Below are 27,811 nucleotides of genomic sequence, written 5' to 3'. Positions count from 1 at the left end.
GTTAGCAGAGAGAGGAAGAGAGTAGACAGCCACTCTGTTAGAAGAGAGAAGAAGAGAGTAGACAGCCACTCTGTTAGAAGAGAGAAGACAGCCACTCTATTAGAGAGTAGACAGCCACTATGTTAGAAGAGAGTAGACAGCCACTCTCTTAGCAGAGAGAAGAAGAGAGTAGACAGCCACTCTGTTAGAATAGAGAAGACAGCCACTCTATTAGAGAGTAGACAGCCACTCTGTTAGAAGAGAGTAGACAGCCACTCTCTTAGCAGAGAGAAGAAGAGAGTAGACAGCCACTCTGTTAGAAGAGAGTAGACAGCCACTCTGTTAGATGAGAGTAGACAGCCACTCTGTTAGATGAGAGTAGACAGCCACTCTGTTAGAGGATAGAAGAGAGTAGACAGCCACTTTGTTAGCAGAGAGAGGAAGAGAGTAGACAACCACTCTGTTAGAAGAGAGAAGACAGCCACTCTATTAGAGAGTAGACAGCCACTCTATTAGAGAGTAGACAGCCACTCTGTTAGAAGAGAGTAGACAGCCACTCTGTTAGAAGAGAGTAGACAGCCACTCTGTTAGAAGAGAGAAGAATAGAGTAGACAGCCACTCTGTTAGATGAGAATAGACAGCCACTCTGTTAGAGAGTAGACAGCCACTCTGTTAGAAGAGAGTAGACAGCCACTCTGTTAGAAGATAGAAGAGAGTAGACAGCCACTTAGTTAGCAGAGAGAGGAAGAGAGTAGACAGCCACTCTCTTAGAAGAGAGAAGAGAGTAGACAGCCACTCTCTTAGCAGAGAGAAGAAGAGTAGACAGCCACTCTCTTTGAAGAGAGAAGAAGAGAGTAGACAGCCACTCTGTTAGAATAGAGAAGACAGCCACTCTATTAGAGAGTAGACAGCCACTCTGTTAGAAGAGAGTAGACAGCCACTCTCTTAGCAGAGAGAAGAAGAGAGTAGACAGCCACTCTGTTAGAATAGAGAAGACAGCCACTCTATTAGAGAGTAGACAGCCACTCTGTTAGAAGAGAGTAGACAGCCACTCTCTTAGCAGAGAGAAGAAGAGAGTAGACAGCCACTCTGTTAGAAGAGAGTAGACAGCCACTCTGTTAGATGAGAGTAGACAGCCACTCTGTTAGATGAGAGTAGACAGCCACTCTGTTAGAGGATAGAAGAGAGTAGACAGCCACTTTGTTAGCAGAGAGAGGAAGAGAGTAGACAACCACTCTGTTAGAAGAGAGAAGACAGCCACTCTATTAGAGAGTAGACAGCCACTCTATTAGAGAGTAGACAGCCACTCTGTTAGAAGAGAGTAGACAGCCACTCTGTTAGAAGAGAGTAGACAGCCACTCTGTTAGAAGAGAGAAGAATAGAGTAGACAGCCACTCTGTTAGATGAGAATAGACAGCCACTCTGTTAGAGAGTAGACAGCCACTCTGTTAGAAGAGAGTAGACAGCCACTCTGTTAGAAGATAGAAGAGAGTAGACAGCCACTTAGTTAGCAGAGAGAGGAAGAGAGTAGACAGCCACTCTCTTAGAAGAGAGAAGAGAGTAGACAGCCACTCTCTTAGCAGAGAGAAGAAGAGTAGACAGCCACTCTCTTTGAAGAGAGAAGAAGAGAGTAGACAGCCACTCTGTTAGAAGAGAGAAGAATAGAGTAGACAGCCACTCTGTTAGATGAGAGTAGACAGCCACTCTGTTAGAGAGTAGACAGCCACTCTGTTAGAAGAGAGTAGACAGCCACTTTGTTAGCAGAGAGAGGAAGAGAGTAGACAGCCACTCTGTTAGAAGAGAGAAGAAGAGAGTAGACAGCCACTCTGTTAGAAGAGAGAAGACAGCCACTCTATTATAGAGTAGACAGCCACTATGTTAGAAGAGAGTAGACAGCCACTCTGTTAGAAGAGAGAAGACAGCCACTCTATTATAGAGTAGACAGCCACTCTGTTAGAAGAGAGAAGACAGCCACTCTATTAGAGAGTAGACAGCCACTCTGTTAGAAGAGAGTAGACAGCCACTCTCTTAGCAGAGAGAAGAAGATAGTAGACAGCCACTCTGTTAGATGAGAGTAGACAGCCACTCTGTTAGATGAGAGTAGACAGCCACTCTGTTAGAGAGTAGACAGCCACTCTGTTAGAGGATAGAAGAGAGTAGACAGCCACTTTGTTAGCAGAGAGAGGAAGAGAGTAGACAGCCACTCTGTTAGAAGAGAGAAGACAGCCACTCTGTTAGAAGAGAGTAGACAGCCACTCTGTTAGAAGAGAGTAGACAGCCACTCTGCTAGAAGAGAGAAGAATAGAGTAGACAGCCACTCTGTTAGATGAGAATAGACAGCCACTCTGTTAGAGAGTAGACAGCCACTCTGTTAGAGAGTAGACAGCCACTCTGTTAGAAGAGAGTAGACAGCCACTCTGTTAGAAGATAGAAGAGAGTAGACAGCCACTTAGTTAGCAGAGAGAGGAAGAGAGTAGACATCCACTCTGTTAGAAGAGAGAAGAAGAGAGTAGACAGCCACTCTGTTAGCAGAGAGAAGAAGAGAGTAGACAGCCACTCTGTTAGAAGAGAGAAGAAGAGAGTAGACAGCCACTCTGTTAGAAGAGAGAAGAAGAGAGTAGACAGCCACTATGTTAGAAGAGAGAAGAAGAGAGTAGACAGCCACTCTGTTAGAAGAGAGTAGACAGCCACTCTCTTAGCAGAGAGAAGAAGAGAGTAGACAGCCACTCTGTTAGAAGAGAGTAGACAGCCACTCTGTTAGATGAGAGTAGACAGCCACTCTGTTAGATGAGAGTAGACAGCCACTCTGTTAGAGGATAGAAGAGAGTAGACAGCCACTTTGTTAGCAGAGAGAGGAAGAGAGTAGACAACCACTCTGTTAGAAGAGAGAAGACAGCCACTCTATTAGAGAGTAGACAGCCACTCTATTAGAGAGTAGACAGCCACTCTGTTAGAAGAGAGTAGACAGCCACTCTGTTAGAAGAGAGTAGACAGCCACTCTGTTAGAAGAGAGAAGAATAGAGTAGACAGCCACTCTGTTAGATGAGAATAGACAGCCACTCTGTTAGAGAGTAGACAGCCACTCTGTTAGAAGAGAGTAGACAGCCACTCTGTTAGAAGATAGAAGAGAGTAGACAGCCACTTAGTTAGCAGAGAGAGGAAGAGAGTAGACAGCCACTCTCTTAGAAGAGAGAAGAGAGTAGACAGCCACTCTCTTAGCAGAGAGAAGAAGAGTAGACAGCCACTCTCTTTGAAGAGAGAAGAAGAGAGTAGACAGCCACTCTGTTAGAATAGAGAAGACAGCCACTCTATTAGAGAGTAGACAGCCACTCTGTTAGAAGAGAGTAGACAGCCACTCTCTTAGCAGAGAGAAGAAGAGAGTAGACAGCCACTCTGTTAGAATAGAGAAGACAGCCACTCTATTAGAGAGTAGACAGCCACTCTGTTAGAAGAGAGTAGACAGCCACTCTCTTAGCAGAGAGAAGAAGAGAGTAGACAGCCACTCTGTTAGAAGAGAGTAGACAGCCACTCTGTTAGATGAGAGTAGACAGCCACTCTGTTAGATGAGAGTAGACAGCCACTCTGTTAGAGGATAGAAGAGAGTAGACAGCCACTTTGTTAGCAGAGAGAGGAAGAGAGTAGACAACCACTCTGTTAGAAGAGAGAAGACAGCCACTCTATTAGAGAGTAGACAGCCACTCTATTAGAGAGTAGACAGCCACTCTGTTAGAAGAGAGTAGACAGCCACTCTGTTAGAAGAGAGTAGACAGCCACTCTGTTAGAAGAGAGAAGAATAGAGTAGACAGCCACTCTGTTAGATGAGAATAGACAGCCACTCTGTTAGAGAGTAGACAGCCACTCTGTTAGAAGAGAGTAGACAGCCACTCTGTTAGAAGATAGAAGAGAGTAGACAGCCACTTAGCAGAGAGAGGAAGAGAGTAGACAGCCACTCTCTTAGAAGAGAGAAGAGAGTAGACAGCCACTCTCTTAGCAGAGAGAAGAAGAGTAGACAGCCACTCTCTTTGAAGAGAGAAGAAGAGAGTAGACAGCCACTCTGTTAGAAGAGAGAAGAATAGAGTAGACAGCCACTCTGTTAGATGAGAGTAGACAGCCACTCTGTTAGAGAGTAGACAGCCACTCTGTTAGAAGAGAGTAGACAGCCACTTTGTTAGCAGAGAGAGGAAGAGAGTAGACAGCCACTCTGTTAGAAGAGAGAAGAAGAGAGTAGACAGCCACTCTGTTAGAAGAGAGAAGACAGCCACTCTATTATAGAGTAGACAGCCACTATGTTAGAAGAGAGTAGACAGCCACTCTGTTAGAAGAGAGAAGACAGCCACTCTATTATAGAGTAGACAGCCACTCTGTTAGAAGAGAGAAGACAGCCACTCTATTAGAGAGTAGACAGCCACTCTGTTAGAAGAGAGTAGACAGCCACTCTCTTAGCAGAGAGAAGAAGATAGTAGACAGCCACTCTGTTAGATGAGAGTAGACAGCCACTCTGTTAGATGAGAGTAGACAGCCACTCTGTTAGAGAGTAGACAGCCACTCTGTTAGAGGATAGAAGAGAGTAGACAGCCACTTTGTTAGCAGAGAGAGGAAGAGAGTAGACAGCCACTCTGTTAGAAGAGAGAAGACAGCCACTCTGTTAGAAGAGAGTAGACAGCCACTCTGTTAGAAGAGAGTAGACAGCCACTCTGCTAGAAGAGAGAAGAATAGAGTAGACAGCCACTCTGTTAGATGAGAATAGACAGCCACTCTGTTAGAGAGTAGACAGCCACTCTGTTAGAGAGTAGACAGCCACTCTGTTAGAAGAGAGTAGACAGCCACTCTGTTAGAAGATAGAAGAGAGTAGACAGCCACTTAGTTAGCAGAGAGAGGAAGAGAGTAGACATCCACTCTGTTAGAAGAGAGAAGAAGAGAGTAGACAGCCACTCTGTTAGCAGAGAGAAGAAGAGAGTAGACAGCCACTCTGTTAGAAGAGAGAAGAAGAGAGTAGACAGCCACTCTGTTAGAAGAGAGAAGAAGAGAGTAGACAGCCACTATGTTAGAAGAGAGAAGAAGAGAGTAGACAGCCACTCTGTTAGAAGAGAGTAGACAGCCACTATCTTAGCAGAGAGAAGAAGAGAGTAGACAGCCACTCTCTTAGCAGAGAGAAGAAGAGATTAGACAGCCACTCTCTTAGCAGAGAGAAGAAGAGAGTAGACAGCCACTCTCTTAGAAGAGAGAAGAGAGTAGACAGCCACTCTCTTAGCAGAGAGAAGAAGGGTAGACAGCCACTCTCTTCGAAGAGAGAAGACAGCCACTCTCTTAGCAGAGAGAAGAAGAGAGTAGACAGCCACTCTGTTAGAAGAGAGAAGAAGAGAGTAGACAGCCACTCTGTTAGAAGAGAGAAGAATAGAGTAGACAGCCACTCTGTTAGATGAGAGTAGACAGCCACTCTGTTAGAGAGTAGACAGCCACTTTGTTAGCAGAGAGAGGAAGAGAGTAGACAGCCACTCTGTTAGAAGAGAGAAGAAGAGAGTAGACAGCCACTCTGTTAGAAGAGAGAAGACAGCCACTCTATTAGAGAGTAGATAGCCACTATGTTAGAAGAGAGTAGACAGCCACTCTCTTAGCAGAGAGAAGAAGAGAGTAGACAGCCACTCTGTTAGACGAGAGAAGACAGCCACTCTATTAGAGAGTAGACAGCCACTCTGTTAGAAGAGAGTAGACAGCCACTCTCTTAGCAGAGAGAAGAAGAGAGTAGACAGCCACTCTGTTAGAAGAGAGTAGACAGCCACTCTGTTAGATGAGAGTAGACAGCCACTCTGTTAGATGAGAGTAGACAGCCACTCTATTAGAGAGTAGACAGCCACTATGTTAGAAGAGAGTAGACAGCCACTCTGTTAGAAGATAGAAGAGAGTAGACAGCCACTTAGTTAGCAGAGAGAGGAAGAGAGTAGACATCCACTCTGTTAGAAGAGAGAAGACAGCCACTCTATTAGAGAGTAGACAGCCACTCTGTTAGAAGAGAGAAGAGAGTAGACAGCCACTCTGTTTGCAGAGAGAAGAGAGTAGACAGCCACTCTGCTAGAAGAGAGTAGACAGCCACTCTCTTAGCAGAGAGAAGAAGAGAGTAGACAGCCACTCTCTTAGCAGAGAGAAGAAGAGAGTAGACAGCCACTCTGTTAGAAGATAGAAGAGAGTAGACAGCCACTTAGTTAGCAGAGAGAGGAAGAGAGTAGACAGCCACTTAGTTAGCAGAGAGAGGAAGAGAGTAGACAGCCACTCTGTTATAAGAGAGAAGAAGAGAGTAGACAGCCACTCTGTTAGAAGAGAGTAGACAGCCACTCTGTTAGAGAGTAGACAGCCACTCTGTTTGCAGAGAGAAGAGAGTAGACAGCCACTCTGTTAGAAGAGAGTAGACAGCCACTCTGTTAGATGAGAGTAGACAGCCACTCTGTTAGATGAGAGTAGACAGCCACTCTGTTAGATGAGATTAGACAGCCACTCTGTTAGAGAGTAGACAGCCACTTTGTTAGGAGAGAGTAGACAGCCACTCTGTTAGTTGAAAGTAGACAGCCACTCTGTTAGAGAGTACACAGCCACTCTGTTAGAAGAAAGAAGAGAGTAGACAGCCACTCTGTTAGAAGAGAGTAGACAGCCACTCTGTTAGAAGAGAGAAGAATAGAGTAGACAGCCACTCTGTTAGATGAGAGTAGACAGCCACTCTGTTAGAAGAGAGAAGAATAGAGTAGACAGCCACTCTGTTAGATGAGAGTAGACAGCCACTCTGTTAGAATAGAGTAGAATAAGACAGGCACTCTGTTAGATGAGAGTAGACAGCCACTCTGTTAGAAGAGTAGACAGCCACAATGTTAGAAGACAGAAGAAGAGAGTAGACAGCCACTCTGTTAGCAGAGAGAAGAAGAGAGTAGACAGCCACTCTGTTAGCAGAGAGAGGAAGAGAGTAGACAGCCACTCTGTTAGCAGAGAGAAGACAGCCACTCTGTTAGCAGAGAGAGGAAGAGAGTAGACAGCCACTCTCTTAGCAGAGAGAAGAAGAGAGTAGACAGCCACTCTGTTAGAAGAGAGTAGACAGCCACTCTGTTAGATGAGAGTAGACAGCCACTCTGTTAGATGAGAGTAGACAGCCACTCTATTAGAGAGTAGACAGCCACTATGTTAGAAGAGAGTAGACAGCCACTCTGTTAGAAGATAGAAGAGAGTAGACAGCCACTTAGTTAGCAGAGAGAGGAAGAGAGTAGACATCCACTCTGTTAGAAGAGAGAAGACAGCCACTCTATTAGAGAGTAGACAGCCACTCTGTTAGAAGAGAGAAGAGAGTAGACAGCCACTCTGTTTGCAGAGAGAAGAGAGTAGACAGCCACTCTGCTAGAAGAGAGTAGACAGCCACTCTCTTAGCAGAGAGAAGAAGAGAGTAGACAGCCACTCTCTTAGCAGAGAGAAGAAGAGAGTAGACAGCCACTCTGTTAGAAGATAGAAGAGAGTAGACAGCCACTTAGTTAGCAGAGAGAGGAAGAGAGTAGACAGCCACTTAGTTAGCAGAGAGAGGAAGAGAGTAGACAGCCACTCTGTTATAAGAGAGAAGAAGAGAGTAGACAGCCACTCTGTTAGAAGAGAGTAGACAGCCACTCTGTTAGAGAGTAGACAGCCACTCTGTTTGCAGAGAGAAGAGAGTAGACAGCCACTCTGTTAGAAGAGAGTAGACAGCCACTCTGTTAGATGAGAGTAGACAGCCACTCTGTTAGATGAGAGTAGACAGCCACTCTGTTAGATGAGATTAGACAGCCACTCTGTTAGAGAGTAGACAGCCACTTTGTTAGGAGAGAGTAGACAGCCACTCTGTTAGTTGAAAGTAGACAGCCACTCTGTTAGAGAGTACACAGCCACTCTGTTAGAAGAAAGAAGAGAGTAGACAGCCACTCTGTTAGAAGAGAGTAGACAGCCACTCTGTTAGAAGAGAGAAGAATAGAGTAGACAGCCACTCTGTTAGATGAGAGTAGACAGCCACTCTGTTAGAAGAGAGAAGAATAGAGTAGACAGCCACTCTGTTAGATGAGAGTAGACAGCCACTCTGTTAGAATAGAGTAGAATAAGACAGGCACTCTGTTAGATGAGAGTAGACAGCCACTCTGTTAGAAGAGTAGACAGCCACAATGTTAGAAGACAGAAGAAGAGAGTAGACAGCCACTCTGTTAGCAGAGAGAAGAAGAGAGTAGACAGCCACTCTGTTAGCAGAGAGAGGAAGAGAGTAGACAGCCACTCTGTTAGCAGAGAGAAGACAGCCACTCTGTTAGCAGAGAGAGGAAGAGAGTAGACAGCCACTCTGTTAGAAGAGAGTAGACAGCCACTATGTTAGCAGAGATAAGAGAGTAGACAGCCACTCTGTTAGCAGAGAGAAGAAGAGAGTAGACAGCCACTCTGTTAGCAGAGAGAGGAAGAGAGTAGACAGCCACTCTGTTAGCAGAGAGAAGGAGAGAGTAGACAGCCACTCTTTTAGAAGAGAGTAGACAGCCACTCTGTTAGAAGAGAGAAGAAGAGAGTAGACAGCCACTCTGTTAGCAGAGCGAGGAAGAGAGTAGACAGCCACTCTGTTAGCAGAGAGAAGAAGAGAGTAGACAGCCACTCTGTTAGAAGAGAGACGACAGCCACTCTATTAGAGAGTAGACAGCCACTCTGTTAGAAGAGAGTAGACAGCCACTCTGTTTGCAGAGAGAAGAATAGAGTAGACAGCCACTCTGTTAGATGAGAGTAGACTTCCACTCTGTTAGATGAGAGTAGACAGACACTCTGTTAGATGAGAGTAGACAGCCACTCTGTTAGAAGAGAGTAGAATAAGACAGGCACTCTGTTAGATGAGAGTAGACAGCCACTCTGTTAGAAGAGTAGACAGCCACTATGTTAGAAGACAGAAGAAGAGAGTAGACAGCCACTCTGTTAGCAGAGAGAAGAAGAGAGTAGACAGCCACTCTGTTAGCAGAGAGAGGAAGAGAGTAGACAGCCACTCTGTTAGCAGAGAGAAGACAGCCACTCTGTTAGCAGAGAGAGGAAGAGAGTAGACAGCCACTCTGTTAGAAGAGAGTAGACAGCCACTATGTTAGCAGAGATAAGAGAGTAGACAGCCACTCTGTTAGCAGAGAGAAGAAGAGAGTAGACAGCCACTCTGTTAGCAGAGAGAGGAAGAGAGTAGACAGCCACTCTGTTAGATGAGAGTAGACAGCCACTCTGTTAGAGAGTAGACAGCCACTCTGTTAGAAGAGAGTAGACAGCCACTCTGTTAGAAGAGAGTAGACAGCCAGCCACTCTGTTAGCAGAGAGAAGAGAGTAGACAGCCACTCTGTTAGAAGAGAGAAGAGAGTAGACAGCCACTCTGTTAGAAGAGAGAAGAGAGTAGACAGCCACTCTGTTAGAAGAGAGAAGAAGAGAGTAGACAGCCACTCTGTTAGAAGAGAGAAGAGAGTAGACAGCCACTCTGTTAGATGAGAGTAGACAGCCACTCTGTTAGATGAGAGTAGACAGCCACTCTGTTAGATGAGATTAGACAGCCACTCTGTTAGAGAGTAGACAGACACTTTGTTAGGAGAGAGTAGACAGCCACTCTGTTAGTTGACAGTAGACAGCCACTCTGTTAGAGAGTACACAGCCACTCTGTTAGAAGATAGAAGAGAGTAGACAGCCACTCTGTTAGGAGAGAATATACAGCCACACTGTTGGAAGAGAGTAGACAGCCACTCTGTTAGAAGAGAGTAGACAGCCACTCTGTTAGAAGAGAGAAGAAGAGAATAGACAGCCACTCTGTTAGCAGAGAGAGGGAGAGAGTAGACAGCCACTCTGTTAGAAGAGAGTAGACAGCCACTCTGTTAGAAGAGAGTAGACAGCCACTATGTTAGCAGAGATAAGAGAGTAGACAGCCACTCTGTTAGAATAGAGAAGAGAGTAGACAGCCACTCTGTTAGCAGAGAGAAGAAGAGAGTAGACAGCCACTCTGTTAGAAGAGAGAAGAATAGAGTAGACAGCCACTCTGTTAGATGAGAGTAGACAGCCACTCTGTTAGAAGAGAGTAGAATAAGACAGGCACTCTGTTAGATGAGAGTAGACAGCCACTCTGTTAGAAGAGTAGACAGCCACTATGTTAGAAGACAGAAGAAGAGAGTAGACAGCCACTCTGTTAGCAGAGAGAAGAAGAGAGTAGACAGCCACTCTGTTAGCAAAGAGAGGAAGAGAGTAGACAGCCACTCTGTTAGCAGAGAGAAGACAGCCACTCTGTTAGCAGAGAGAGGAAGAGAGTAGACAGCCACTCTGTTAGAAGAGAGTAGACAGCCACTATGTTAGCAGAGATAAGAGAGTAGACAGCCACTCTGTTAGCAGAGAGAAGAAGAGAGTAGACAGCCACTCTGTTAGCAGAGAGAGGAAGAGAGTAGACAGCCACTCTGTTAGCAGAGAGAAGGAGAGAGTAGACAGCCACTCTGTTAGAAGAGAGTAGACAGCCACTCTGTTAGAAGAGAGAAGAAGAGAGTAGACAGCCACTCTGTTAGCAGAGAGAAGAAGAGAGTAGACAGCCACTCTGTTAGCAGAGAGAGGAAGAGAGTAGACAGCCACTCTGTTAGATGAGAGTAGACAGCCACTCTGTTAGAGAGTAGACAGCCACTCTGTTAGAAGAGAGTAGACAGCCACTCTGTTAGAAGAGAGTAGACAGCCAGCCACTCTGTTAGCAGAGAGAAGAGAGTAGACAGCCACTCTGTTAGAAGAGAGAAGAGAGTAGACAGCCACTCTGTTAGAAGAGAGAAGAGAGTAGACAGCCACTCTGTTAGAAGAGAGAAGAAGAGAGTAGACAGCCACTCTGTTAGAAGAGAGAAGAGAGTAGACAGCCACTCTGTTAGATGAGAGTAGACAGCCACTCTGTTAGATGAGAGTAGACAGCCACTCTGTTAGATGAGATTAGACAGCCACTCTGTTAGAGAGTAGACAGACACTTTGTTAGGAGAGAGTAGACAGCCACTCTGTTAGTTGACAGTAGACAGCCACTCTGTTAGAGAGTACACAGCCACTCTGTTAGAAGATAGAAGAGAGTAGACAGCCACTCTGTTAGGAGAGAATATACAGCCACACTGTTGGAAGAGAGTAGACAGCCACTCTGTTAGAAGAGAGTAGACAGCCACTCTGTTAGAAGAGAGAAGAAGAGAATAGACAGCCACTCTGTTAGCAGAGAGAGGGAGAGAGTAGACAGCCACTCTGTTAGAAGAGAGTAGACAGCCACTCTGTTAGAAGAGAGTAGACAGCCACTATGTTAGCAGAGATAAGAGAGTAGACAGCCACTCTGTTAGAATAGAGAAGAGAGTAGACAGCCACTCTGTTAGCAGAGAGAAGAAGAGAGTAGACAGCCACTCTGTTAGAAGAGAGAAGAATAGAGTAGACAGCCACTCTGTTAGATGAGAGTAGACAGCCACTCTGTTAGAAGAGAGTAGAATAAGACAGGCACTCTGTTAGATGAGAGTAGACAGCCACTCTGTTAGAAGAGTAGACAGCCACTATGTTAGAAGACAGAAGAAGAGAGTAGACAGCCACTCTGTTAGCAGAGAGAAGAAGAGAGTAGACAGCCACTCTGTTAGCAAAGAGAGGAAGAGAGTAGTCAGCCACTCTGTTAGCAGAGAGAAGACAGCCACTCTGTTAGCAGAGAGAGGAAGAGAGTAGACAGCCACTCTGTTAGAAGAGAGTAGACAGCCACTATGTTAGCAGAGATAAGAGAGTAGACAGCCACTCTGTTAGCAGAGAGAAGAAGAGAGTAGACAGCCACTCTGTTAGCAGAGAGAGGAAGAGAGTAGACAGCCACTCTGTTAGCAGAGAGAAGGAGAGAGTAGACAGCCACTCTGTTAGAAGAGAGTAGACAGCCACTCTGTTAGAAGAGAGAAGAAGAGAGTAGACAGCCACTCTGTTAGCAGAGCGAGGAAGAGAGTAGACAGCCACTCTGTTAGCAGAGAGAAGAAGAGAGTAGACAGCCACTCTGTTAGAAGAGAGACGACAGCCACTCTATTAGAGAGTAGACAGCCACTCTGTTAGAAGAGAGTAGACAGCCACTCTGTTTGCAGAGAGAAGAAGAGAGTAGACAGCCACTCTGTTAGAAGAGAGAAGAATAGAGTAGACAGCCACTCTGTTAGATGAGAGTAGACATCCACTCTGTTAGATGAGAGTAGACAGACACTCTGTTAGATGAGAGTAGACAGCCACTCTGTTAGAAGAGAGTAGAATAAGACAGGCACTCTGTTAGATGAGAGTAGACAGCCACTCTGTTAGAAGAGTAGACAGCCACTATGTTAGAAGACAGAAGAAGAGAGTAGACAGCCACTCTGTTAGCAGAGAGAAGAAGAGAGTAGACAGCCACTCTGTTAGCAGAGAGAGGAAGAGAGTAGACAGCCACTCTGTTAGCAGAGAGAAGACAGCCACTCTGTTAGCAGAGAGAGGAAGAGAGTAGACAGCCACTCTGTTAGAAGAGAGTAGACAGCCACTCTGTTAGAAGAGAGTAGACAGCCACTATGTTAGCAGAGATAAGAGAGTAGACAGCCACTCTGTTAGCAGAGAGAAGAAGAGAGTAGACAGCCACTCTGTTAGCAGAGAGAGGAAGAGAGTAGACAGCCACTCTGTTAGCAGAGAGAAGAGAGTAGACAGCCACTCTGTTAGAAGAGAGTAGACAGCCACTCTGTTAGCAGATAGAGGAAGAGAGTAGACAGCCACTCTGTTAGCAGAGAGAGGAAGAGAGTAGACAGCCACTCTGTTAGCAGATAGAGGAAGAGAGTAGACAGCCACTCTGTTAGCAGAGAGAAGACAGCCACTCTGTTAGCAGAGAGAGGAAGAGAGTAGACAGCCACTCTGTTAGAAGAGAGTAGACAGCCACTCTGTTAGAAGAGAGTAGACAGCCACTATGTTAGCAGAGATAAGAGAGTAGACAGCCACTCTGTTAGCAGAGAGAAGAAGAGAGTAGACAGCCACTCTGTTAACAGAGAGAGGAAGAGAGTAGACAGCCACTCTGTTAGCAGAGAGAAGAAGAGAGTAGACAGCCACTCTGTTAGAAGAGAGTAGACAGCCACTCTGTTAGCAGATAGAGGAAGAGAGTAGACAGCCACTCTGTTAGATGAGATTAGACAGCCACTCTGTTAGAGAGTAGACAGCCACTTTGTTAGGAGAGAGTAGACAGCCACTCTGTTAGTTGAGAGTAGACAGCCACTCTGTTAGAGAGTACACAGCCACTCTGTTAGAAGATAGAAGAGAGTAGACAGCCACTCTGTTAGGAGAGAATATACAGCCACACTGTTGGAAGAGAGTAGACAGCCACTCTGTTAGAAGAGAGTAGACAGCCACTCTGTTAGAAGAGAGTAGACAGCCACTCTGTTAGAAGAGAGAAGAAGAGAATAGACAGCCACTCTGTTAGCAGAGAGAGGGAGAGAGTAGACAGCCACTCTGTTAGAAGAGAGTAGACAGCCACTCTGTTAGAAGAGAGTAGACAGCCACTATGTTAGAATAGAGAAGAGAGTAGACAGCCACTCTGTTAGCAGAGAGAAGAAGAGAGTAGACAGCCACTCTGTTAGAAGAGAGTAGACAGCCACTCTGTTAGAAGAGAGAAGAATAGAGTAGACAGCCACTGTGTTAGATGAGAGTAGACAGCCACTCTGTTAGAAGAGAGTAGAATAAGACAGGCACTCTGTTAGATGAGAGTAGACAGCCACTCTGTTAGAAGAGTAGACAGCCACTATGTTAGAAGACAGAAGAAGAGAGTAGACAGCCACTCTGTTAGCAGAGAGAAGAAGAGAGTAGACAGCCACTCTGTTAGCAGAGAGAGGAAGAGAGTAGACAGCCACTCTGTTAGCAGAGAGAAGACAGCCACTCTGTTAGCAGAGAGAGGAAGAGAGTAGACAGCCACTCTGTTAGAAGAGAGTAGACAGCCACTATGTTAGCAGAGATAAGAGAGTAGACAGCCACTCTGTTAGCAGAGAGAAGAAGAGAGTAGACAGCCACTCTGTTAGCAGAGAGAGGAAGAGAGTAGACAGCCACTCTGTTAGCAGAGAGAAGGAGAGAGTAGACAGCCACTCTGTTAGAAGAGAGTAGACAGCCACTCTGTTAGAAGAGAGAAGAAGAGAGTAGACAGCCACTCTGTTAGCAGAGCGAGGAAGAGAGTAGACAGCCACTCTGTAAGCAGAGAGAAGAAGAGAGTAGACAGCCACTCTGTTAGAAGAGAGACGACAGCCACTCTATTAGAGAGTAGACAGCCACTCTGTTAGAAGAGAGTAGACAGCCACTCTGTTTGCAGAGAGAAGAAGAGAGTAGACAGCCACTCTGTTAGAAGAGAGAAGAATAGAGTAGACAGCCACTCTGTTAGATGAGAGTAGACATCCACTCTGTTAGATGAGAGTAGACAGACACTCTTTTAGATGAGAGTAGACAGGCACTCTGTTAGATGAGAGTAGACAGCCACTCTGTTAGAAGAGTAGACAGCCACTATGTTAGAAGACAGAAGAAGAGAGTAGACAGCCACTCTCTTAGCAGAGAGAAGAAGAGAGTAGACAGCCACTCTGTTAGCAGAGAGAGGAAGAGAGTAGACAGCCACTCTGTTAGCAGAGAGAAGACAGCCACTCTGTTAGCAGAGAGAGGAAGAGAGTAGACAGCCACTCTGTTAGAAGAGAGTAGACAGCCACTCTGTTAGAAGAGAGTAGACAGCCACTATGTTAGCAGAGATAAGAGAGTAGACAGCCACTCTGTTAGCAGAGAGAAGAAGAGAGTAGACAGCCACTCTGTTAACAGAGAGAGGAAGAGAGTAGACAGCCACTCTGTTAGCAGAGAGAAGAAGAGAGTAGACAGCCACTCTGTTAGAAGAGAGTAGACAGCCACTCTGTTAGCAGATAGAGGAAGAGAGTAGACAGCCACTCTGTTAGAAGAGAGAAGACGAGAGTAGACAGCCACTCTGTTAGCAGAGAGAGGAAGAGAGTTGACAGCCACTCTGTTAGCAGATAGAGGAAGAGAGTAGACAGCCACTCTGTTAGCAGAGAGAAGAAGAGAGTAGACAGCCACTCTGTTAGCAGAGAGAGGAAGAGAATAGACAGCCACTCTGTTAGCAGAGAGAAGAAGAGAGTAGACAGCCACTCTGTTAGAAGAGAGTAGACAGCCACTCTGTTAGCAGAGAGAGGAAGAGAGTAGACAGCCACTCTGTTAGAAGAGAGTAGACAGCCACTATGTTAGCAGAGATAAGAGAGTAGACAGCCACTCTGTTAGCAGAGAGAAGAAGAGAGTAGACAGCCACTCTGTTAGCAGAGAGAGGAAGAGAGTAGACAGCCACTCTGTTAGCAGAGAGAAGAAGAGAGTAGACAGCCACTATGTTAGAAGAGAGTAGACAGCCACTCTGTTAGAAGAGAGAAGAAGAGAGTAGACAGCCACTCTGTTAGCAGAGAGAAGAAGAGAGTAGACAGCCACTCTGTTAGAAGAGAGAAGACAGCCACTCTATTAGAGAGTAGACAGCCACTCTGTTTGCAGAGAGAAGAAGAGAGTAGACAGCCACTCTGTTAGAAGAGAGAAGAATAGAGTAGACAGCCACTCTGTTAGATGAGAGTAGACAGCCACTCTGTTACATGAGAGTAGACAGCCACTCTGTTAGAGAATAGACAGCCACTCTGTTAGAGAATAGACAGCCACTCTGTTAGAGAATAGACAGCCACTCTGTTAGAGAATAGACAGCCACTCTGTTAGAGAATAGACAGCCACTCTGTTAGAGAATAGACAGCCACTCTGTTAGAGAGTAGACAGCCACTCTGTTAGAGAGTAGACAGCCACTCTGTTAGAGAGTAGACAGCCACTCTGTTAGAGAGTAGACAGCCACTATGTTAGCAGAGATAAGAGTGTAGACAGCCACTCTGTTAGCAGAGAGAAGAAGAGAGTAGACAGCCACTCTGTTAGCAGAGAGAGGAAGAGAGTAGACAGCCACTCTGTTAGCAGAGAGAAGGAGAGAGTAGACAGCCACTCTGTTAGAAGAGAGTAGACAGCCACTCTGTTAGAAGAGAGAAGAAGAGAGTAGACAGCCACTCTGTTAGCAGAGCGAGGAAGAGAGTAGACAGCCACTCTGTAAGCAGAGAGAAGAAGAGAGTAGACAGCCACTCTGTTAGAAGAGAGACGACAGCCACTCTATTAGAGAGTAGACGGCCACTCTGTTAGAAGAGAGTAGACAGCCACTCTGTTTGCAGAGAGAAGAAGAGAGTAGACAGCCACTCTGTTAGAAGAGAGAAGAATAGAGTAGACAGCCACTCTGTTAGATGAGAGTAGACATCCACTCTGTTAGATGAGCGTAGACAGACACTCTTTTAGATGAGAGTAGACAGCCACTCTGTTAGAAGAGAGTAGAATAAGACAGGCACTCTGTTAGATGAGAGTAGACAGCCACTCTGTTAGAAGAGTAGACAGCCACTATGTTAGAAGACAGAAGAAGAGAGTAGACAGCCACTCTGTTAGCAGAGAGAAGAAGAGAGTAGACAGCCACTCTGTTAGCAGAGAGAGGAAGAGAGTAGACAGCCACTCTGTTAGCAGAGAGAAGACAGCCACTCTGTTAGCAGAGAGAGGAAGAGAGTAGACAGCCACTCTGTTAGAAGAGAGTAGACAGCCACTCTGTTAGAAGAGAGTAGACAGCCACTATGTTAGCAGAGATAAGAGAGTAGACAGCCACTCTGTTAGCAGAGAGAAGAAGAGAGTAGACAGCCACTCTGTTAGCAGAGAGAGGAAGAGAGTAGACAGCCACTCTGTTAGCAGAGAGAAGAAGAGAGTAGACAGCCACTCTGTTAGAAGAGAGTAGACAGCCACTCTGTTAGCAGATAGAGGAAGAGAGTAGACAGCCACTCTGTTAGAAGAGAGAAGACGAGAGTAGACAGCCACTCTGTTAGCAGAGAGAGGAAGAGAGTTGACAGCCACTCTGTTAGCAGATAGAGGAAGAGAGTAGACAGCCACTCTGTTAGCAGAGAGAAGAAGAGAGTAGACAGCCACTCTGTTAGCAGAGAGAGGAAGAGAGTAGACAGCCACTCTGTTAGCAGAGAGAAGAAGAGAGTAGACAGCCACTCTGTTAGAAGAGAGTAGACAGCCACTCTGTTAGCAGAGAGAGGAAGAGAGTAGACAGCCACTCTGTTAGAAGAGAGTAGACAGCCTCTATGTTAGCAGAGATAAGAGAGTAGACAGCCACTCTGTTAGCAGAGAGAAGAAGAGAGTAGACAGCCACTCTGTTAGCAGAGAGAGGAAGAGAGTAGACAGCCACTCTGTTAGCAGAGAGAAGAAGAGAGTAGACAGCCACTATGTTAGAAGAGAGTAGACAGCCACTCTGTTAGAAGATAGAAGAAGAGAGTAGACAGCCACTCTGTTAGCAGAGAGAAGAAGAGAGTAGACAGCCACTCTGTTAGAAGAGAGAAGACAGCCACTCTGTTTGCAGAGAGAAGAAGAGAGTAGACAGCCACTCTGTTAGAAGAGAGAAGAATAGAGTAGACAGCCACTCTGTTAGATGAGAGTAGACAGCCACTCTGTTACATGAGAGTAGACAGCCACTCTGTTAGAGAATAGACAGCCACTCTGTTAGAGAATAGACAGCCACTCTGTTAGAGAATAGACAGCCACTCTGTTAGAGAATAGACAGCCACTCTGTTAGAGAATAGACAGCCACTCTGTTAGAGAATAGACAGCCACTCTGTTAGAGAGTAGACAGCCACTCTGTTAGAGAGTAGACAGCCACTCTGTTAGAGAGTAGACAGCCACTCTGTTAGAGAGTAGACAGCCACTCTGTTAGAAGAGAGTAGACAGCCACTCTGTTAGAAGAGAGTAGACAGCCACTCTGTTGGAAGAGAGTAGACAGCCACTCTGTTGGAAGAGTAGACAGCCACTCTGTTAGCAGAGAGAAGAAGAGAGTAGACAGCCACTCTGTTAGCAGAGAGAGGAAGATAGTAGACAGCCACTCTGTTAGAAGAGAGTAGACAGCCACTCTGTTAGCAGAGATAAGAGAGTAGACAGCCACTCTGTTAGAATAGAGAAGAGAGTAGACAGCCACTCTGTTAGAATAGAGAAGAGAATAGACAGCCACTCTGTTACCAGAGAGAGGAAGAGAGTAGACAGCCACTCTGTTGGAAGAGAGTAGACAGCCACTCTGTTAGAAGAGAGTAGACAGCCACTATGTTAGCAGAGATAAGAGAGTAGACAGCCACTCTGTTAGAATAGAGAAGAGAGTAGACAGCCACTCTGTTTGCAGAGAGAAGAGAGTAGACAGCCACTCTGTTAGAAGAGAGAAGAGAGTAGACAGCCACTCTGTTAGAAGAGAGAAGAGAGTAGACAGCCACTCTGTTAAAAGAGTAGACAGCCACTATGTTAGAAGAGAGAAGAAGAGAGTAGACAGCCACTCTGTTTGCAGAGAGAAGAGAGTAGACAGCCACTCTGTTAGAAGAGAGTAGACAGCCACTCTGTTAGATGAGAGTAGACAGCCACTCTGTTAGAAGAGAGAAGAAGAGAGTAGACAGCCACTCAGTTAGAAGAGAGAAGAGAGTAGACAGCCACTCTGTTAGAAGAGAGAAGAATAGAGTAGACAGCCACTCTGTTAGATGAGAGTAGACAGCCACTCTGTTAGATGAGAGTAGACAGCCACTCTGTTAGATGAGAGTAGACAGCCACTCTGTTAGATGAGAGTAGACAGCCACTCTGTTAGATGAGAGTAGACAGCCACTCTGTTAGATGAGAGTAGACAGCCACTCTGTTAGATGAGAGTAGACAGCCACTCTGTTAGAAGAGAGTAGACAGCCACTCTGTTAGAGAGTAGACAGCCACTATGTTAGAAGAGAGAAGAGAGTAGACAGCCACTCTGTTAGCAGAGAGAAGAAGAGTGTAGACAGCCACTCTGTTAGAAGAGAGAATAGAGTAGACTGCCACTCTGTTAGCAGAGAGAAGAAGAGAGTAGACAGCCACTCTGTTAGCAGAGAGAATAAGAGAGTAGACAGCCACTCTGTTAGCAGAGAGAGGAAGAGAGTAGACAGCCACTCTGTTAGCAGAGAGAAGAAGAGAGTAGACAGCCACTCTGTTAGCAGAGAGAGGAAGAGAGTAGACAGCCACTCTGTTAGCAGAGAGAGGAAGAGAGTAGACAGCCACTCTGTTAGCAGAGAGAAGAAGAGAGTAGACAGCCACTCTGTTAGAAGAGATTAGACTTCCACTCTGTTAGAAGAGAGTAGACAGCCACTCTGTTAGAAGAGAGTAGACAGCCACTCTGTTAGAAGAGAGTAGACAGCCACTCTGTTAGAAGAGAGTAGACAGCCACTCTGTTAGAAGAGAGTAGACAGCCACTCTGTTAGAAGAGTAGACAGCCACTATGTTAGAAGAGAGTAGGCAGCCACTCTGTTAGCAGAGATTAGAGAGTAGACAGCCACTCTGTTAGAAGAGAGTAGACAGCCACTCTGTTAGCAGAGAGAAGAGAGTAGACAGCCACTCTGTTAGAAGAGAGAAGAAGAGAGTAGACAGCCACTCTGTTAGAAGAGAGAAGAAGAGAGTAGACATCCACTCTGTTAGTTGAGAGTAGACAGTCACTCTGTTAGAGAGTAGACAGCCACTCTGTTAGAAGAGAGTAGACAGCCACTCTTTTAGAAGAGAGAAGAAGTGAGTAGACAGCCACTCTGTTAGCAGAGAGAAGAAGAGTGTAGATAGCCACTCTGTTAGAAGAGAGAAGAGAGTAGACTGCCACTCTGTTAGCAGAGAGAAGAAGAGAGTAGACAGCCACTCTGTTAGCAGAGAGAGGAAGAGAGTAGACAGCCACTCTGTTAGCAGAGAGAAGAAGAGAGTAGACAGCCACTATTTTAGCAGAGAGAAGAAGAGAGTACACAGCCACTCTGTTAGCTGGTCCAAACAAATGGGTGTTTCTCTAATTGTATTGATTTGACAGTGCTCTTGGCCACCCATAACACAGTGCTCTTGGCCACCCATAACACAGTGCTCTTGGCCACCCATAACACAGTTCTCTTGGCCACCCATAACACAGTGCTCTTGGCCACCCATAACACAGTTCTCTTGGCCACCCATAACACAGTGCTCTTGGCCACCCATAACACAGTTCTCTTGGCCACCCATAACACAGTTCTCTTGGCCACCCATAACACAGTGCTCTTGGCCACCCATAACACAGTGCTCTTGGCCACCCATAACACAGTTCTCTTGGCCACCCATAACACAGTGCTCTTGGCCACCCATAACACAGTTCTCTTGGCCACCCATAACACATTTCTCTTGGCCACCCATAACACAGTGCTCTTGGCCACCCATAACACAGTTCTCTTGGCCACCCATAACACAGTGCTCTTGGCCACCCATAACACAGTGCTCTTGGCCACCCATAACACAGTGCTCTTGGCCACCCATAACACATTTCTCTTGGCCACCCATAACACAGTGCTCTTGGCCACCCATAACACAGTGCTCTTGGCCACCCATAACACAGTGCTCTTTGCCACCTGCACACCACAGTAATTGCTGTGTTTTTGTGTCTAGGATTCCCACCTGAGCAGGCTGTGCACGTCGCGTTGGAGACTGTCAGGAAGTACCTGGATGAACACCATGAGAAGGTGTGTGTGCTCTTGTTTGTTTGTGTGTGTGTCTAATTATTATTTTTTTCCTTTCCTTCTGGTATTCTGTCTCACAGCTGTTGTTTTTGGTTTTCTGGAGAGAGTCAGGAGAGGGCGGACTGCGACAACACGCACACACACACACACACTCGTGGCTAAGGCTGTGTTTTAATTGGCTCCTGACGGGCTTAGAGGACTAATACACACCTTTTCCTGACAGAAGAGAGAAGAGGGAAAAGAGGAATAGATGACTGGAGGGAAGTTGGTCTGTCGCCTGTCTGTTATCTTTACTATATTCTTCTTCATCATTCACTCCTTCCTCCTCTACTCTTCCTCCAGTTGTCCAGTGTACACTATTTTTGTGATCAATTATTTATCACTTTTTTTTAGTTATACTAGTTGACACAACACAACAGCATGAGATATCTACATATTAAACCAAAACAAAAAGGAAGTCCCTAAATTCATAGTACTACAAAATATTATATTTTGACCTTCAGATTCTGATCTATTGTCAATGTTACTCTGCACTCGGCCAGCATCCATGCAGCTGACTGTTTACCTGATGCCAATAACATCTGCTTCCTACCAAACCCCATGATATATACTGTATAGATAATGATAGCTTCTGCTGGATCTGTGGCGTAATTGTAGTGAACCAGCATCCAGCTCTGCTCCAGTCCAAACACGGACTTAATGGCAGTGTGTTCATTGAGTAATGAGGATGTGAAGGGATGGGAGGCTTCACTGCCAGCAGCAGGGTACCTTATAGAAGTCACTGCCAGCGGGCCTCCCGGGTGGCGCAGTGGTTAAGGGCGCTGTACTGCAGCGCGAGCTGTGCCATCAGAGTCCCTGGGTTCGCGCCCAGGCTCTGTCGTAACCGGCCGCGACCGGGAGGTCCGTGGGGCGACGCACAATTGGCCTAGCGTCGCCCGGGTTAGGGAGGGCTTGGTCGGTAGGGGTGTCCTTGTCTCATCACGCACCAGCGACTCCTGTGGCGGGCTGGGCGCAGTGTACGCTGACCAAGGTGGCCAGGTGCACGGTGTTTCCTCCAGCGCATTGGTGCGGCTGGCTTCCGGGTTGGATGTGCGCTGTGTTAAAGAAGCAGTGCGGCTTGGTTGGTTGTGTATCGGAGGACGCATGACTTTCAACCTTCGTCTCTCCCGAGCCCGTACGGGAGTTGTAGCGATGAGACAAGATAGTAGCTACTACAACAATTGGATACCACGAAATTGGGGAGAAAAAGGGGTAAAATTCAAAAAAAAAGAAGTCACTGCCAGCAGCAGGGTACCTTATAGAAGTCACTGCCAGCAGCAGGGTACCTTATAGAAGTCACTGCCAGCAGCAGGGTACCTTATAGAAGTCACTGCCAGCAGCAGGGTACCTTATAGAAGTCACTGCCAGCAGCAGGGTACCTTATAGAAGTCACTGCCAGCAGCAGGGTACCTTATAGAAGTCACTGCCAGCAGCAGGGTACCTTATAGAAGTCACTGCCAGCAGCAGGGTACCTTATAGAAGTCACTGCCAGCAGCAGGGTACCTTATAGAAGTCACTGACAGCAGCAGGGTACCTTATAGAAGTCACTGCCAGCAGCAGGGTACCTTATAGAAGTCACTGCCAGCAGCAGGGTACCTTATAGAAGTCACTGCCAGCAGCAGGGTACCTTATAGAAGTCACGGCCAGCAGCAGGGTACCTTATAGAAGTCACTGACAGCAGCAGGGTACCTTATAGAAGTCACTGCCAGCAGCAGGGTACCTTATAGAAGTCACTGCCAGCAGCAGGGTACCTTATAGAAGTCACTGCCAGCAGCAGGGTACCTTATAGAAGTCACTGACAGCAGCAGGGTACCTTATAGAAGTCACGGCCAGCAGCAGGGTACCTTATAGAAGTCACTGCCAGCAGCAGGGTACCTTATAGAAGTCACTGCCAGCAGCAGGGTACCTTATAGAAGTCACTGCCAGCAGCAGGGTACCTTATAGAAGTCACTGCCAGCAGCAGGGTACCTTATAGAAGTCACTGCCAGCAGCAGGGTACCTTATAGAAGTCACTGCCAGCAGCAGGGTACCTTATAGAAGTCACTGCCAGCAGCAGGGTACCTTATAGAAGTCACTGCCAGCAGCAGGGTACCTTATAGAAGTCACTGCCAGCAGCAGGGTACCTTATAGAAGTCACTGCCAGCAGCAGGGTACCTTATAGAAGTCACTGCCAGCAGCAGGGTACCTTATAGAAGTCACTGCCAGCAGCAGGGTACCTTATAGAAGTCACTGACAGCAGCAGGGTACCTTATAGAAGTCACTGCCAGCAGCAGGGTACCTTATAGAAGTCACTGCCAGCAGCAGGGTACCTTATAGAAGTCACTGACAGCAGCAGGGTACCTTATAGAAGTCACTGCCAGCAGCAGGGTACCTTATAGAAGTCACTGCCAGCAGCAGGGTACCTTATAGAAGTCACTGCCAGCAGCAGGGTACCTTATAGAAGTCACTGCCAGCAGCAGGGTACCTTATAGAAGTCACTGCCAGCAGCAGGGTACCTTATAGAAGTCACTGCCAGCAGCAGGGTACCTTATAGAAGTCACTGCCAGCAGCAGGGTACCTTATAGAAGTCACTGCCAGCAGCAGGGTACCTTATAGAAGTCACTGCCAGCAGCAGGGTACCTTATAGAAGTCACTGCCAGCAGCAGGGTACCTTATAGAAGTCACTGCCAGCAGCAGGGTACCTTATAGAAGTCACTGCCAGCAGCAGGGTACCTTATAGAAGTCACTGCCAGCAGCAGGGTACCTTATAGAAGTCACTGCCAGCAGCAGGGTACCTTATAGAAGTCACTGCCAGCAGCAGGGTACCTTATAGAAGTCACTGCCAGCAGCAGGGTACCTTATAGAAGTCACTGCCAGCAGCAGGGTACCTTATAGAAGTCACTGCCAGCAGCAGGGTACCTTATAGAAGTCACTGCCAGCAGCAGGGTACCTTATAGAAGTCACTGCCAGCAGCAGGGTACCTTATAGAAGTCACTGCCAGCAGCAGGGTACCTTATAGAAGTCACTGCCAGCAGCAGGGTACCTTATAGAAGTCACTGCCAGCAGCAGGGTACCTTATAGAAGTCACTGCCAGCAGCAGGGTACCTTATAGAAGTCACTGCCAGCAGCAGGGTACCTTATAGAAGTCACTGCCAGCAGCAGGGTACCTTATAGAAGTCACTGCCAGCAGCAGGGTACCTTATAGAAGTCACTGCCAGCAGCAGGGTACCTTATAGAAGTCACTGCCAGCAGCAGGGTACCTTATAGAAGTCACTGACAGCAGCAGGGTACCTTATAGAAGTCACTGCCAGCAGCAGGGTACCTTATAGAAGTCACTGCCAGCAGCAGGGTACCTTATAGAAGTCACTGCCAGCAGCAGGGTACCTTATAGAAGTCACTGCCAGCAGCAGGGTACCTTATAGAAGTCACGGCCAGCAGCAGGGTACCTTATAGAAGTCACTGCCAGCAGCAGGGTACCTTATAGAAGTCACTGCCAGCAGCAGGGTACCTTATAGAAGTCACTGCCAGCAGCAGGGTACCTTATAGAAGTCACTGCCAGCAGCAGGGTACCTTATAGAAGTCACTGCCAGCAGCAGGGTACCTTATAGAAGTCACTGCCAGCAGCAGGGTACCTTATAGAAGTCACTGCCAGCAGCAGGGTACCTTATAGAAGTCACTGCCAGCAGCAGGGTACCTTATAGAAGTCACTGCCAGCAGCAGGGTACCTTATAGAAGTCACTGCTGGTCATTATTAAGTGTTCTGATATCGTAGAGATCTTTTCTCTGGGCTGATGAAGACGTAGTCCGGACATACAGCTGTTATATTACAACTCGTTTTGTATGAAAACGCTTTGTTCTCAGTATTTAGCATCGCTTCTGAAGATCAACATTATTCTACAGTTATACCAGCGGTAGACAACGACCATTCAGCCCATTCAATCTTTTTGTTGTTGTTGACGGGGTAATTATTATTCTGGTGTCAAATAAAACCTCCAGGCCACTGTTGAAAGTCTAAAACTTGATAGAAAGTAGGTAGAAATACTAATGGACCTATACATTTTCAGATAACTGCTCTTTTTCTGACGAACAAATTGTGCTGCCCTCCGCTGAACTTTGAAATCCTGCTGTGGCCCTCGAGACAAAATGATGGTCTTCCACTTATTTATATGGATGTTTGTGTGTCTCATAAAGCTGGACAGAGTGATCTTCTGTGTGTTCCTGCCCACTGATAAGGAGCTGTACCTGAAAAACCTCCCTCTCTACTTCCCTTCCGGTGAGTCAACACATACACAGTGACACCATACATATCCTACACAGCCAAATCATCACCTCTGACTCATTTGACACCAGTGGGTAGTTAGTAGTTAACACTAGTAGTTAACACTGGTTTGCTCTGGTAACACCACTCCATGTAAAAGGACTTGTCATGGTGGCTCCATATCTGGAGCTACTGTACTGACAGGCCTCTTAGCCAATCATCTCTCTTTACCCCTTATCTTTGTACCCGCCCTTAGCCTGCTGATCAGAGCGCCCTGTTCGAACACAGGTAACACGCATGGTGTGGAGTAGTGTCATGTGTGTTGCTAGCTGTAGCTATGGCAACGATGGTAGTTTTGCTATCAAGGGTCTGACAGTGATTGAACTGATCGTGCTGTGGTGTTTGTGGAACCCTTCTGTAGTTTCCTAACTCCTAACCTAGACCCTTTCCTAACCAACTGACAATGTAGCAGACTGTACAAATTGTGCTGTGCTAGTATTCTAGAAGAAGTCTAACCAAGGATCCCCATAGGTTAAGACTAGCCTTGAGGTGAATGTTCGCTGTTCAAACTGACTGTGTGGAATATTGTACTTGTCTTTTCCTGTGAGAGATGTATGGTGAGATCCTGGTTGAATGACTGTGGTTAACCCTCTCAGCCCTGCTTGTGTTGACAGATATTACTCACAGTATAATACATTATGTATATTACACTGAACTAAAATAGAAACGCAACAATTTATAAGATTTTACTGAGTTACGGTTCATATAAGAAAACCAGTCAATTTAAATTCATTAGGGCCTAGTCTATGGATTTCACATGACTGGGAATACAGATATGCTGATGGTCACAGACACCTTAAAACCAGTAGGTTCATGGATCAGAAAACCAGTCAGTATCTGGGGTGACCACCATTTGACTCGACACATCTCCTTCTCATAGAGTTGATCAGGCTGTTGATTGTGGCCTGTGGAATGTTGTCCCACTCCTCCTCAATGGCTGTGCGAAGTTCCTGGATATTGGCGGGAACTGGAACACGCTGTCGTACACGTCGATCCAGAGCATCCCAAACATGCTGAATGGGTGACATGTCTGGTGATTAGGCAGTCCATGGAAGAACTGGGACTTTTTCATCTTCCATGAATTGTGTATATATCCTTGCGACATGGGGCCGTACATTATCATACTGAAACATGAGGTGATGGCGGCGGATGAATGGCACAACAATGGGCCTCAGGATCTCATCACGGTATCTCTGTGCATTCAAATTGCCATAGATAAAATGCTGTTGTGTTTGTTGTCCGTAACTCATGCCTGCTCATAATATTACCCTGAGTTTCCCTGAGTTGATTTCTGACAGTTTTTGCAGAAATTCTTCGGTTGTGCAAACCCACAGTTTCATCAGCTGTCCGGGTGGCTGGTCTCAGACGATCCCGCAGGTGAAGAAGCCGGATGTGGAGGTCCTGGGCTGACGTGGTTACACGTGGTCTGCGGTTGTGAGGCCGGTTGGACGTACTGACAAATTCTCTAAAACAACATTGGAGGAGGCTTATGGTAGAGAAATAAAGATTAAATTATCTGGCAACATCTCTGATGGATATTCCTGCAGTTATCTTGCCAATTGCACGCTCCTTCAAAACTTGAGAGATCTGTGGCGCTGTGTTTTAGTGGCCTTTTATTGTCCCCAGTCCCCAGCCCAAGGTGCACCTGTGTAATGATCATGCTGTTTAATCAGCTTCTTGATATGCCACACCTGTCAGGTGTGTATCTTGGAAAAGGAGAAATTAACAACTGTGTACAAAAGTTGAGAGAAATAAGCTTTTTGTGCATATGGAACATTTCTGGGATCTTTTATTTCAGCTCATGAAACATGGGACCAACACTTTACATGTGGCATTTATATTTTTGTTCAGTGTGTGTGTGTATATATATATATATAAAATGTAGTCATGGCTACTGAATTTCACAGGTTTCTGATGCACCTTGTTCTGTCTTTCCCTTAGGCTCACCTGTGAAGAGTAAACTCTGAAAAAGTGACATGTGGAGTTGTGCAATAATGCGGCTCTACATGCAATATCTTCATCTTCCTCCTCTTCCTTTCCCCCCACCGGCTCTGCACTAGAGAAGACCTGGGTACATATCTTAACGCTGGATGAATGTCTTGAACTGAATAAACTGCTTTATTATCAATGAACCTCAGGCTTCTGACCAAACTCATCTGACGAGCTGTTTGTACATGTTTGAATAATGAGATGTTGGGGGACTTTGTGTGTGTGAGAATAGTAAACAAACAACAATTTGACCATCTGGGGACATTTTGTTAGTCCCCACAGGGTCAAATGCTACTTCTAGGGGGTTTAGGGTTAGGAGCTAGGGTTAGTTTTAGGGTTAGGAGCTAGGGGTAGTTTTAGGGTTAGGAGCTAGGGTTAGTTTTAGGGTTAGGAGCTAGGGGTAGTTTTAGGGTTAGGAGCTAGGGGTAGTTTTAGGGTTAGGAGCTAGGGGTAGTTTTAGGGTTAGGAGCTAGGGGTAGTTTTAGGGTTAGGAGCTAGGGGTAGTTTTAGGGTTAGGAGCTAGGGTTAGTTTTAGGGTTAGGAGCTAGGGATAGTTTTAGGGTTAGGAGCTAGGGATAGTTTTAGGGTTAGGAGCTAGGGGTAGTTTTAGGGTAAGGAGCTAGGGGTAGTTTTAGGGTTAGGAGCTAGGGGTAGTTTTAGGGTTAGGAGCTAGGGGTAGTTTTAGGGTAAGGAGCTAGGGGTAGTTTTAGGGTAAGGAGCTAGGGATAGTTTTAGGGTTAGGAGCTAGGGGTAGTTTTAGGGTAAGGAGCTAGGGGTAGTTTTAGGGTTAGGAGCTAGGGGTAGTTTTAGGGTTAGGAGCTAGGGGTAGTTTTAGGGTTAGGAGCTAGGGGTAGTTTTAGGGTTAGGAGCTAGGGGTAGTTTTAGGGTTAGGAGCTAGGGGTAGTTT

At 46.3% G+C, this 27,811-nt stretch overlaps 1 protein-coding gene across 2 annotated transcripts in view; it reads left to right on the top strand.

The window, feature by feature from the left end:
• LOC139366468 (mono-ADP ribosylhydrolase 1) overlaps positions 1–27,047 on the top strand; it is a 169,595-nt gene extending 142,548 nt beyond the window's left edge. The window contains exons 8-11 of one of the 2 annotated variants that reach the window (XM_071103973.1): positions 20,509–20,582; positions 24,789–24,870; positions 25,112–25,143; positions 26,857–27,047. In XM_071103973.1, coding sequence (XP_070960074.1) covers positions 20,509–20,582; positions 24,789–24,870; positions 25,112–25,119 — 164 coding nt within the window. In that variant the 3' untranslated portion in view covers positions 25,120–25,143; positions 26,857–27,047. The remainder of the gene's footprint in view (positions 1–20,508; positions 20,583–24,788; positions 24,871–25,111; positions 25,144–26,856) is intronic. The other variant, XM_071103972.1, reaches the window with a different exon arrangement.
• Positions 27,048–27,811: the final 764 nt, after the last annotated feature.

This window comes from Oncorhynchus clarkii, chromosome 14 (genome assembly GCF_045791955.1).
Source record: "Oncorhynchus clarkii lewisi isolate Uvic-CL-2024 chromosome 14, UVic_Ocla_1.0, whole genome shotgun sequence".
In the NCBI taxonomy this organism is placed as follows: Eukaryota; Metazoa; Chordata; class Actinopteri; order Salmoniformes; family Salmonidae; genus Oncorhynchus; species Oncorhynchus clarkii.
Note: the sequence above shows the minus strand (reverse complement) of the source record. Positions and strands in the feature narration are given on the sequence as shown.